Genomic DNA, 12,316 nt, shown 5'->3' on the forward strand with positions numbered 1-12,316 from the left:
GGAGACGTATCACAGCCCAGCTAGCCACGGGTGCGAGTGGGCTGCCTGACGAGGTGGGGACCACCTGTCGGCGGCTCTTAACGCGCGAAACGGTATGATTAATTTAGGCCGTAGGATCTGAGAAGCGATCAACGGCGTGTGAGCGTCGTCGTCCCCGGCGGGATTCCGGCGAGCTCACGGCGTCAGTAGGGGGTCGGAGCGCCTACCAGGGTTCCCGCGGTGTTCTACTGGTGGCGAGGCGACGTTGTCGAGGATGCTGAGGCAGCTGGTAGCAGTGGCGAAGCTCGGGGTGGCGCCAATCGTCGACGGTGAGCTGCGTTCCCCGGCGGCTCCGATCTTGAAATTGAGTCGCCTCCGACAGTAATCGAACGAGCTACGGTGGTGAGGATGATCAGTGGTGAGAGGGGAGTCGAGTGGTGTGAAGATAGCGTGCTGGGAGTGCCTCTATTTATAGTATCGAGGGGTGCCGCGGGGTGCTGCAAGGGAGCGGCCATGGCGTGGCGTTTCCGGCGAGCGAAAGGGCAAGGCGAGGATGGCATCTTGTAGGCGTCGTCCTAGCGATGCTCGAGGGCTAGCTGGCGCAGCGAGGGGACGAAGGAATCACTCGAGCGCGTGTGGTGATCATCACAGTACCCGCGGTACTTCGCCGGCGAGGACGATGGTGATGAGGCTTCCGCAGGCGTTTGAGTGGGGCTAGGTGGTAGAGGGCGCGGAGTGGCTTCTCGACGCAGTGGTAGGGATGCAGGGGGGGAGGATGACGCCGATCGAGTGTGCGACGTACTGGCGCGCCTAGTGCGCGGTGAGCGCGCGTGCTGGCGTGTCCTGGCATGGTTTGGACACGGGCGTTCTGGGCAATGCCGTGCAGTGGCGATCGAGTGAGTGGTACAGGCTTGGTCCTTATGCACCAGAGATGCTCGCAGACATGAAGAGAAAGTGAGAGGGAGGCCAGAGAGAGGGGTGCCCAAAGGTGGCCGGGTGTGCTTTGGCATGGGTTGTTCTCTCACTTTTCCACTTTCTCTAACCCTAGCAAGTACTGAGCTCGATGCAGGGGTCCTAGAGATAGCTAATGATCACAAGTTTAAAGTGGTTTAGTGAAGAAACCACTGGATAATAGTGTGTAACACAATTCTGGATTCATGCCTGCCAAGTGTTCGACACAATGCCCGCATGAACATTTTTGTTGAATTTTGGAATTCTTTTTGGTACATCTCAATGATATAATTAATGGGAGGTATTGGTGGTGGTGGCACTCAATTTGGAAGTGATTTGCAACATTTCAAATTTGAGGTGATCTTCACATTGATTTAAAGTCTCCTCTTGTCAATTTTCTACTGGTCAACCTAGTCAACTCTAGCCATGGTGGTCAACATCAAAGTTACTCACCTTGACATGGTCTTGGATGACATGGTTTTGTTTGACCAAGTTTAGTTTAGGAATTGAGAAATACAGAGGGGTAAAGTGGTGAAGAAAATATTTTTGGTCCAAATGACCATTATCATATGTATGTAAGATTTTTGATTTCCTTGTGTTTGATTCTTGATCCAATGATGCAATTGTGTTAGTTTATCATATTGAAGTATTTTAGAAGCAAGGGGGCAAGCAATTATGGCCTTGGTTGAAGATTTGCAATTGTGCATATGATGTATGTAAGTGAAGAATGGGTTTTTCCCATTTTCTCCAATTTCCCTCAAATTAGGGTTTGATGATCTTGATTAGGGTTCACATAACAATGTTTACTCATACTAACACTCATCATGGCAATTGCACAAAATAAATCACTCAAATGCACAAAACTATATGTGGCACTATATGCATAGAAAAAGTTTTTGTTGGTTGTAAATTTTGAATAATTGAAACTCTCTCTTGATTTATTATTGTTGAACTTGGGATGTTACATCCTTAAGGTTGATGAATTAAGAAAAATGGAAAGAGAGGGATTCGAACCCTCGGTAAACAAAAGTCTACATAGCAGTTCCAATGCTACGCCTTCAACCGCTCGGCCATCTCTCCTACATAATCTTATTATGGAAAATAAACTGAGTGAATAGCGAGTTTTCTTATTCCTGCAGGACAGGTATAACCGCAACTGCTCGGGGGTTCCATAGTTCTATTGGAAAAATCCCTTTTTAGTATTTTTTTACTAGGAATTGCGCTCCTTATAAAAGTTTGGGTTTTCCTGCAACCAAAGAAAAAGAGAATGGAAGAATTCTTCTTATGGCATAATAAAATAAAGAAACCTTATAATTCTGTTTGTATAAGGTATGATACACCATATTATCGAAATCAAAATAGGGTATGTATGAGACAATTAATGACTTTGAAAACACGAAATAGCTGATGAGAGAAGTTATTGTTGAGAAATAGGAAAGTGGAATGAAATCTAGTCTTAGTCAAATATTTCATATCTCTTCTTGTCCAAGCAGAAGGAAAAGGATACAATTACAATTTGAGCTGAGCGGAAGATTCGTATCTCTTTTATCCATTTAAAGTATATGGATTTAGAGCATATAGATCGATCTATTTCTAAGAATCAAATGTGTTTGTTTGTTTTTATGTTATTTTGTGAAGGAATGAAAACAATTCTATATGGAATGGGTTGGGAATTATGCCTAGATCCCGCGCAAATGGAAATTTCATTGATAAGACCTCCTCAATTGTAGCCAATATTTTATTGCGAATAATTCCGACAACCTCAGGAGAAAAAAAGGCATTTACTTATTATAGAGATGGTGCGATTTGACTCTTTTTTTTTTGTTTTTTTTAGCCCTACCTATACCTCAGTCTTCCGAGAAAGAGAGGGGGTTCGCATAGAGAGAACAGTATTAGTAAAGCAAACCCACGCTTCGGGAAGGTGAGGTGAACTAACAATTCCTTCTGTCGTGTATCCTCGATTGATGCGGCCTCAGATGCTTCAATTATGGATTTTAGTATTGAGCGAAAGGTTACACCTACAGGATAGGTTATGGATTAGAGGCCAGGCCCATTCTACTCTATTAGTACCAGTAGGCAGCATAGGGGATAAAAGCACTACACCTAGAAATAGGAAAGGAATCAACAAGAGAAAAACTTTGTTAGAAATTAGCCCTTTCCTGATCGGTATCGGGGCTGGGAAGAATGGTTGGGATAACAAACAACCATCAGGTTTGTACTTTGGATACCCCTATAACCATCAAAGATCGTTGAAGTGGCTAATTCTTCTAAGTAGGGGGCGTTGAGAACAAAGAAATTCTTGGAGCTATCGTTTTCTTCTAGCATTAATAGAATTCATTGGTGTTAAGAAAAACTTCTTGCGGGAAGGTTGGCTAGAGATTTCTTGGAAAAATACCAGCCCCTTTCAATTCATAATGAGACGGGACTAATTCTATTTTTATTCTATAGATTATTTCGCTTAGTACTATGTACAGAAGGGAGGAGCCGTATGAGATGAAAACCTCATGTACGGTTTTGCAACGGAGATTTTTTGAATAGAATGAACGACCGTAACGGATGTTGGCTCAATCCGAAGGAAATTATGCGGAAGCTTTGCAAAATTATTATGAAGCTACGCGACTAGAAATCGATCCCTATGATCGAAGTTATATACTCTATAACATAGGCCTTATACACACAAGCAATGGAGAGCATACAAAGGCTTTGGAATATTATTTTCGGGCACTAGAACGAAACCCCTTCTTACCGCAAGCTTTTAATAATATGGCCGTGATCTGTCATTACGTGCGACTATCTCCACTATAGAAAGAAAAAAGAGAGGATCAAATTTTCTAGTAAATACTACAAAAAAAGGCTTTCTACATAGGGATCGTAAAAACAATGATTTTTCCCTATCAGCTGTAGGAAAGAAGGACACTTCACGCGAATCAAAAAAGGAAGAAAGTATCGCCTATACTACTACTCTATGGATAAAGTTCTCCAATTGATAGAGAAAGCACCGTAAAGATCAATTAGTGAGCAACTGGGTCGATACAACTAAAAAAAAAACTGCTTACTTATCCCATGATATGGGGCAAAATTTAGGAATCTGCTTATGTAATAGAGCCGATCCACTAAAGGATTAAGCAGCGGTGTAGTATCAGATCCCAAAGATAGTAAGTTCTTTTTTCTTTCTTATGGAAAAAAGTCTTTTTCAAGGATTCTATAGAGATTTCATATATGAAACCGGGATAGTTACCTTTCAGAAAATTAGAACGAAGTCTCTAGATCTATCTATGCTTCATCTTTCTGAAGGTGGGAAAAAAGATCAAACTGATTATTGATAAAAATTAGGGTTTGAAACTTAGGTAATTAACTTCTTCTCCTTAACCCAAAAACAAATGGGATCTATTTTTGAGAAATCAAATTCAGTTTAAGATAGGGGAAATTAAGATAGCAATTTATGAGCCGTATGAGGTAGGAAACTCTCAAGTACGGTTCTAAGGGAAGGAACCTCCTATTCCGACCGAGGAGAACAGGCCATTCTACAGGGTGATTCGGAAATTGCGGAAGCTTGGTTTGATCAAGCTGCTGAGTATTGGAAACAAGCTATAGCGCTTACTCCGGGAAATTATATTGAAGCACAGAACTGGTTGAAGATTACGAAGCGCTTTGAATTTGAATAAGAAAGACCACGCTCCTTCTTTTTCATAAAATGGGTGGTTTGGTTGTTGATCCATTAATCAAATAAATTAGGTCGTAAGATCCTCGAATCCAGAATTTCATTATATCCCTTTCTTCTACCTTCTATTTTATCTGATATTTCATAAGGATAAACCATAGGGATAGGGTCTATAATAGAAGTAATAAAGTGAATAAAAAGAAAAAATAGGGGCAATCTAAATATCGCTAGTATATCAGGACTGTATTATTAATAACTCTAATGAGTTATCTTGGAATTTAGAATAAAATAAAAAACCCTATATTATGCTCAAGGAAAGTAGATGTATATAGGAGCTTACACCCTAAAAAAAAAAATACACTAGTTTCTAAAATTGCAAAAATATTTTTTTTTCTTACGTCGGGAAATATTTGTTTTTCAAGATAAACAACGTCCCTTAGGCACCCAATCTTTATGTCATAATAGATCCGAACACTTGCCTCGGATTGACTTCAATATATAATTGCTCCAGTGAATAACTAAAAAAATAGAAGGACGGTAGATAGTAAAGATAAAGAACTAATCATAATATCTATCTTTCAAAATCTATCTTTCAAAAATTCACTAAAAAGACAGCTGGCGGGTCTCTTTGTATATCTTGTCCGGAAAGAGGAGGACTTAATGATTATTCGTTCGCCGGAACCAGAAGTAAAAATTGTTGTGGATAGGGATCCTGTAAAAACATCTTTTGAGAAGAGGAACTTGTCATTTGTGTATCTTTATTTTCTTGTATTGTTGTGCCAAGACTGATACTTGTTGTATTGTTGTGCCAAGAATCTAAAAAATCTGTTTCTGCGCAGAAATCCAAATCTAGCATCAACTTTCTATTAGAGACTTTACTTGGCACAACAATACAAGAAAATAAAGATACAAAGGTATTGCTACGGTAGTAGAAAGCACCTTGACTCAAATATAAAACAAAAATTGTAGAAATAAAATAATGGGTTGTCTCCCATAAGCGCTTTTCTTTAACGCCTTTCAGCTAGGCGTAGAAGATTTTAATGATGCTCACATGAAAATAGAAAATGAAGCAAAATGAGCATCAAGAAGCAAATTCGAAACACATTTAAGTCTAACCCGCTTCCTATGCATAAGAATCTTGTACACAAATAAATTCAAAAATAACAAAGTGACAAGCATAGGAAGATACCACAAGCGCAACTTCAAGATTCTCAACATAAAGAGGGGAAACTTAATATTATTAAGATGCATATAACCATGTTTCCCTCTCTCATAATAACTTTCAGTAGCATCATTGATGAAATCCACAATATAACCATCACTTAAAACATTCTTATCATGGTTCATATGCATAAAAGTATCATTATTTTTGGCATAAGAAAAACTCTTCTCATTAATAGTAATTGGAGCGAGGATCATTATCAAGAATTTGAACATGGTAAACAATTTGCATACTAAGGGAATGGTTTTTGGCAATCCCATCATAACTATGACAAGTTTCATAAGGATAATTATAACCTGTGTCATAGCCATCTCTATAACGATTATCTAAACCCGAAGATATAATATCATCATTTTCACTAAAAGTAAAGGTCTCAAATATAGGATCTTCAAGCACAACATCCCCAAGCTTAGAGCTTTCAATATCATCGTTTGAGGGAACATGGATAGTGCTAACATCATTACTTTCATAATCGGTACCAAAGAGATTTTCAGTATCAAAAGTAGTGTGCTCTTCCAAATCATGATCACTAATATAGGTAAAGGGCATAGGGAGATCATTGTACTCACATTCATTATCATAATAATCATTAGGAGCAACATACTTATGGTTACCTATCGTTATCTCATACACGCAGGGATATGCCGTTACCTCTTTCTTTTTATTCCCCTTCTTCTTCTTCTTCCCTCTCTTCGTCTCCTTCTCCCCGTTTCCTCCTTTAGGAGGAAGAGGCTTGAAAGGAAGCTTCTCCACATAACCTGATTTATTTCCAGAAACAATAGAAGAAACTTGGGAGGATTCCCCCTTTTCATTAATAAGTTCAAAACACACAGCGGTCCTATCATATTTTGGCAAAGTGTTGTCTTCTATAATATTTTGTATGTAAGTATTTGTGTGGCAATTATCAATGCAATAAGAAAGACACCCATGCAGGACACTATTAATATCAAGAGCACTCATATCCACCAAAGAAGTTTTTCTCAATAACTCTTCACACTCCAAAAATAATGTAAGTTCCTCATGCTGATTAGGAGTGATTTCATCATCACAATACAAATTTGCAGCACTCATGGGGTTCGAATTATCATTGGAGGAGCATTGAAAATTAAAATGACCCACTCTATGGCAAAGTTCACAAACAAAAGGATAGAGGGCACAAACTTTTTCGCCAAGATCATCTAGAGCCCTAGACCACTTTCTAGTTTTTTCATTCCTGTGATGGATACAATATTCTTCTTCAATTTTATTCTTTTCACAAGGTCTATGAACTCCACAAAAATTAACATGCTTATAGGAAATAGCATTTTCAGAAGTTTGAGCATGTTCATTGCAATCATTAATAACAGTTTCATCCTTCATGCTGATGTCTTTAAAAGGTTCATGATACATGTACCAATTTTCTTTAGAAACATTAATATGAGAAGCAAAGGATCTATAGCAATCGACCATAATTTTAGGATCAAGACCATATTTAGCACTAAGCTCTTGAACATCAGCAGTTTGAGCGAAAGACTTAATGCAATCATACTCGTAGTTTATACCTGATTCTTCACCTTTGGCATTCTCCCAATCTTCAGTATTGCTTTGAATTCTTTCAAGAAGATCCCATCTCGCTTCAACCTCCTTGCTTGTGAAATATCCCTCCAAACAGGCATATAGATAGTCCTTGTGGTGTCCTGAAAGCCTTGCATAAAAATTATTAATAATAACATTACGGGGGAGCTCATGAATGGGACATTTGAGCATTAGTGACTTCAATCTCCCCCATGCTTGGGAAATACTCTCTCCATCACGAGGATAAAAGTTATAAATGTAATTCCTATCAACATGCACTTCATGAGGAGGATAAAATTTAGAATAAAAGAGAGGTACAATTTCCTCCCAACCAATAGATCGACCATTCTTCAGCATCTTATACCATTCCGCAGCTCTGCCCTTCAGAGATATAGAGAATAGCTTCCTCTTAACTTGGTCCTTTGAAATACCTGCACTCTCGAACAACTCGCATAATTCATGTATAAAGAGTAAATGATCACTAGGATGGACAGTCCCATCTCCAAAATAGCAATTGTTCATAGCAAGTTTAACAATTTTCATAGGTATCTTGAAAGGAATACTTTCAGTAGGTGGATTTAAAATATCACAAGCATCACTAGAGTTATCGCATATGGGAGATAAAGTATTATCAGAGCAAATTTTCTCCCCTAAAGCTGGGAAGCTAAAATGATCATAAAAACTAGCTTCCCCAAGCTTAGACTTTTCCATAGCTTTAGCAGTAATTGCGTTCATACTAATACCATTGCTACTAGCATGCAAATAAGGTTCCATAGGTTTTTTAATTTTCGCATCAAACAATTCATGTCTTAACTCAGGAAAAAGATTAAAAAGCTCACTAAATTTGTTGTTGTTTCCCATTATGCCTAACTAATGAAAAAAATAAAAACAAGAAACAAAAAGATGCAACTGCAGAATCTAAAGGAGATAGCTTCGAGCACTCACACACCGGCAACAGTGCTAGGAAATAACTTAGTAGTTGGAGGATGTGAATACATTTTACCTTACCTCCCCAGCAACGGCGCCAGAAAATAGCTTGATGTCTACGCACGCTTCTATTCCTGTAGATAGTGTTGGGCCTCCAAGAGCAGAGGTTTGTAGAACAGCTGACGAAGTTTCCCTTAAGTGAATCACCCAAGGTTTATCGAACTCAGGGAGGTAGAGGTCAAAGATATCCCTCTCAAGCAACCTTGCAATTAAGATACAAGAAGTCTCTTGTGTCCCCAACACACCTAATACACTTGTCAGATGTATAGGTGCACTAGTTCGGCGAAGAGATATTAAAACACAGGTGGTATAGATGGTGGTAAACGGTAATTGCGATCTGAAATAAATATTACAGGAAATAAAGATACAGTAAAACAGTAAATAAGCGATGTTTGCAGTATTTGGAAACAAGGCCTAGGGATCATACTTTCACTAGTGGCCACTCTCAACATTGCAATCATAATTGAATATAAATATAAGCACTTCATCATACTACTCTGAAAACACTCTCTTGTTGGATAAAGAACTCAAATTCAAGTGTGCAAAAGCACACCTCAAAGGCGTATTCCCGAGTATTAATAAACACCCACACTGTCAACGTGAGCATTCATAGGAGGTACTAACACACCACAATTCATAAGGGAGTTACACACGGCACACACACTGTACCATTACACCGAGGTCACAGTAACCCCAAAGTTCACATAATAAAACACTTGAGTAGCATATGACATCTAGATTGTAAAGCCTATGATCACATAAAGATCACATCATAAGAGAGAGAGAGATTGAACAACATAGCTACGGTAGAGCCCTCAGCCTCGGGGGAGAACTACTCCCTCCTCATCATGGGAGACAGCAACGGCGATGAAGATGGCGGTGGTGTCGATGGAGATGGATTCCGGGGGCAATTCCCCGTCCCGGCGGCGTGCCGGAACAGAGACTTTTGTCCCCCGAACTTGGCTTCGCGATTGTAATAACCCAGAACATAGGAACAACGAAGGGTAGATTTAGAAATGGGATGTGCATTGCATCGCAAAACGGGGGAAATTTTCGCGCCTTATTGCAACTAAACCTAAGAGGGATAGAGGTTCTCTCTCATTTTGCACTTAGGGTTAGGCAATGTGAGTTAGGGAAATTTCGACATGATCTCTTTTGTATCTTATTGATTTGGGGAATGATTTCATTTGAGAAGTGTTAATACATTTAACATTAAGCATTAAACAATATAAATAGGAATTTATAATTCAAACACAACTTATGAAATCAAATGCCTTTGAATTTCACCTTGAATATTAAATACATTATTAATTCTGAATATACACATTACATAATACAAAAGATCATAAACAAAAACTTGAGCTTTATTGATAAACAACACAGAATACATTGTCTTTACAATATTCTTGATACAAGAATTGAGGAATATTAAACAGAAATGAGAAAAAGGAAGAGTACAAGGTTGTTCTAAATTAAAACCTAGACTAAATGCCTTGATGATATCTTCTGGCCATGATTCAAAACCTGCAAAACAGAAAAACCAATACTAGACAGAATGTTAAGTGTTAGAAATTCAGTTTGGACATATTAGTGTGATAGATTCAGTTTGGTCAGTAACCAAGTGTCATTGACACTTGTGCTTGTCCAAAACTAAGGACAGCACCAGGATAAGAAGGAGCAGACCAAAACTGAGCAACCATCAGGGGCTCAAGTTTCAGCATATGAGCACACTGCTCATGTGTGCTGTGCACACAACAGCAAGGCAGTATACCAGCTTAGTCACCAGAGCAAGCATGCTTGTGTGTCATGGCAGGGACAGAAGTAGGGCTCATATAAAAGCAGTACAAACCCTAGAACCAGTGCACAGTCGACCAGATAAGATTCACCAGGTAAGGGGTGAAGTGAGAACAAGCACTAGTTTATCCAGTTCTTGCTTAAGAACAGAACCAACACACACAACCACTCCACCACCAGAAATCATGGTGACCTGAGAAGATCATCCAAGACCTGGAGGTGAAGGGCTGTGACACAAACCACAAGTCTGCAACAACAAAATATTTCTTTCTAGGAGCTGGAACAAGGTATACCAAGTTCCTGGACTGGATCCAATGGATCCAATCCATCCAGTATGCATGACATAGTCATGGGATTGAGCAGATGCTCAAAGGGGAAATCATCACTTGGTTTCACCAAGGATCTCTGTCAGTCAAAAAAAGCCACTAAGATAGAAACCCATCCAGATACAGATCTTGTGCACAGAAGCAAGATCTCATGCACAGATAGCACCAGTAGATGTATTACAATAAATAGCAGCTAGTAAAGACTACACAGATAACTGATACGTCTCCAACGTATCGATAATTTCTTATGTTCCATGCTACATTATTGATGATATCTACATGTTTTATGCACATTATATGTCGTATTTACGCATTTTCTGGAACTAACCTATTAACAAGATGCTCAGAAGAGCCGATTCGTTGTTTTCCGTTGTTTTTGGTTTCAGAAATCCTAGTAACGAAATATTCTCGGAATTGGACGAAATCAACGCCCGTGGTCCTATTTTGCCACGAAGCTTCCGGAAGACCGAAGAGGAGTCGAAGTGGGGCCACGAGGCGCCGCCACCATAGGGCGGCGTGGCCCAGGCCCTGGCCGCGCCGACCTATGGTGTGGGCCCCTCGTGCCGCCTCTTGACCTGCCCTTCCGCCTACAAATAGCCTCCGTCGCGAAACCCCCGCATGCGAGAGCCACGATACGGAAAACCTTCCGGAGACGCCGCCGCGCGAATCCCATCTCGGGGGATTCAAGAGATCGCCTCCGGCACCCTGCCGGAGAGGGGATTCATCTCCCGGAGGACTCTACACCGCCATGGTCGCCTCCGGAGTGATGAGTGAGTAGTTCACCCCTGGACTATGGGTCAATAGCAGTAGCTAGATGGTCGTCTTCTCCTAATTGTGCTTCATTGTTGGATCTTGTGAGCTGCCTAACATGATCAAGATCATCTATCTGTAATACTATATGTTGTGTTTGTCGGGATCCGATGGATAGAGAATACTATGTTATGGTGATTATCAATCTATTGTTTATGTGTTGTTTATGATCTTGCATGCTCTCCGTTATTAGTAGAGGCTCTGGCCAAGTTTTTGCTCTTAACTCCAAGAGGGAGTATTTATGCTCGATAGTGGGTTCATGCCTTCATTGACACCTGGGACGGTGACGAGAAAGTTCTAAGGTTGTGATGTCTTGTTGCCACTAGGGATAAAACATTGATTCTATGTCTAAGGATGTAGTTATCGATTACATTACGCACCATACTTAATGCAATTGTTTGTTGCTTTGCAACTTAATACCTGAATGGGGTTCGGATGATAACTTTGAAGGTGGACTTTTTAGGCATAGATGCAGTTGGATGGAGGTCTATGTACTTTGTCGTAATGCCCAATTAAATCTCACTATATTTATCATATCATGTATATGCATTGTTATGCCCTTCTCTATTTGTCAATTGCCCGACTGTAATTTGTTCACCCAACATGCTTTTATCTTATGGGAGAGACACCTCTAGTGAAGCTGTGGACCCCGGTCCTATTCTTTACATCGCATACAATCTACTGCAATTGTTCTTTCTTTGTTTTCTTGCAAACAATCATCTTCCACACAATACGGTTAATCCTTTGTTACAGCAAGCCGGTGAGATTGACAACCTCACTGTTTCGTTGGGGCAAAGTACTTTGGTTGTGTTGTGCAGGTTCCACGTTGGCGCCGGAATCCCTGTTGTTGCGCCGCATGACATTTCGCCACCATCAACCTTCAACGTGCTTCTTGGCTCCTCCTGATTCGATTAAACCTTGGTTTCTTTCTGAGGGAAAACTTGCCACTGTGCGCATCATACCTTCCTCTTGGGGTTCCCAACGGACGTGTACATTTACGCGCATCAAGCCTGTTTTCGCGCCGTTGCCGGG

General features: G+C 40.2%; 1 protein-coding gene and 1 non-coding gene across 2 annotated transcripts; one reads left to right on the forward strand and one right to left on the reverse strand.

Moving 5' to 3' along the window:
- The first annotated feature begins 1,904 nt into the window (after nucleotides 1–1,904).
- LOC124681725 (photosystem I assembly protein Ycf3) lies at nucleotides 1,905–5,312 on the forward strand. Its single transcript, XM_047216557.1, has 3 exons — nucleotides 1,905–2,729; nucleotides 3,485–3,712; nucleotides 4,435–5,312. Exons 1-3 carry the CDS (start codon nucleotides 2,606–2,608, stop codon nucleotides 4,593–4,595), a joined length of 513 nt encoding a protein of 170 aa, XP_047072513.1. The 5' UTR covers nucleotides 1,905–2,605; the 3' UTR covers nucleotides 4,596–5,312.
- On the reverse strand, nucleotides 1,924–2,010 carry TRNAS-GGA. Its single transcript has one exon. It is a non-coding gene; the product is annotated as a tRNA-Ser (tRNA).
- Nucleotides 5,313–12,316: the final 7,004 nt, after the last annotated feature.

The sequence above is a fragment of the Lolium rigidum genome, unplaced genomic scaffold, assembly GCF_022539505.1.
Source record: "Lolium rigidum isolate FL_2022 unplaced genomic scaffold, APGP_CSIRO_Lrig_0.1 contig_53538_1, whole genome shotgun sequence".
In the NCBI taxonomy this organism is placed as follows: domain Eukaryota; kingdom Viridiplantae; phylum Streptophyta; class Magnoliopsida; order Poales; family Poaceae; genus Lolium; species Lolium rigidum.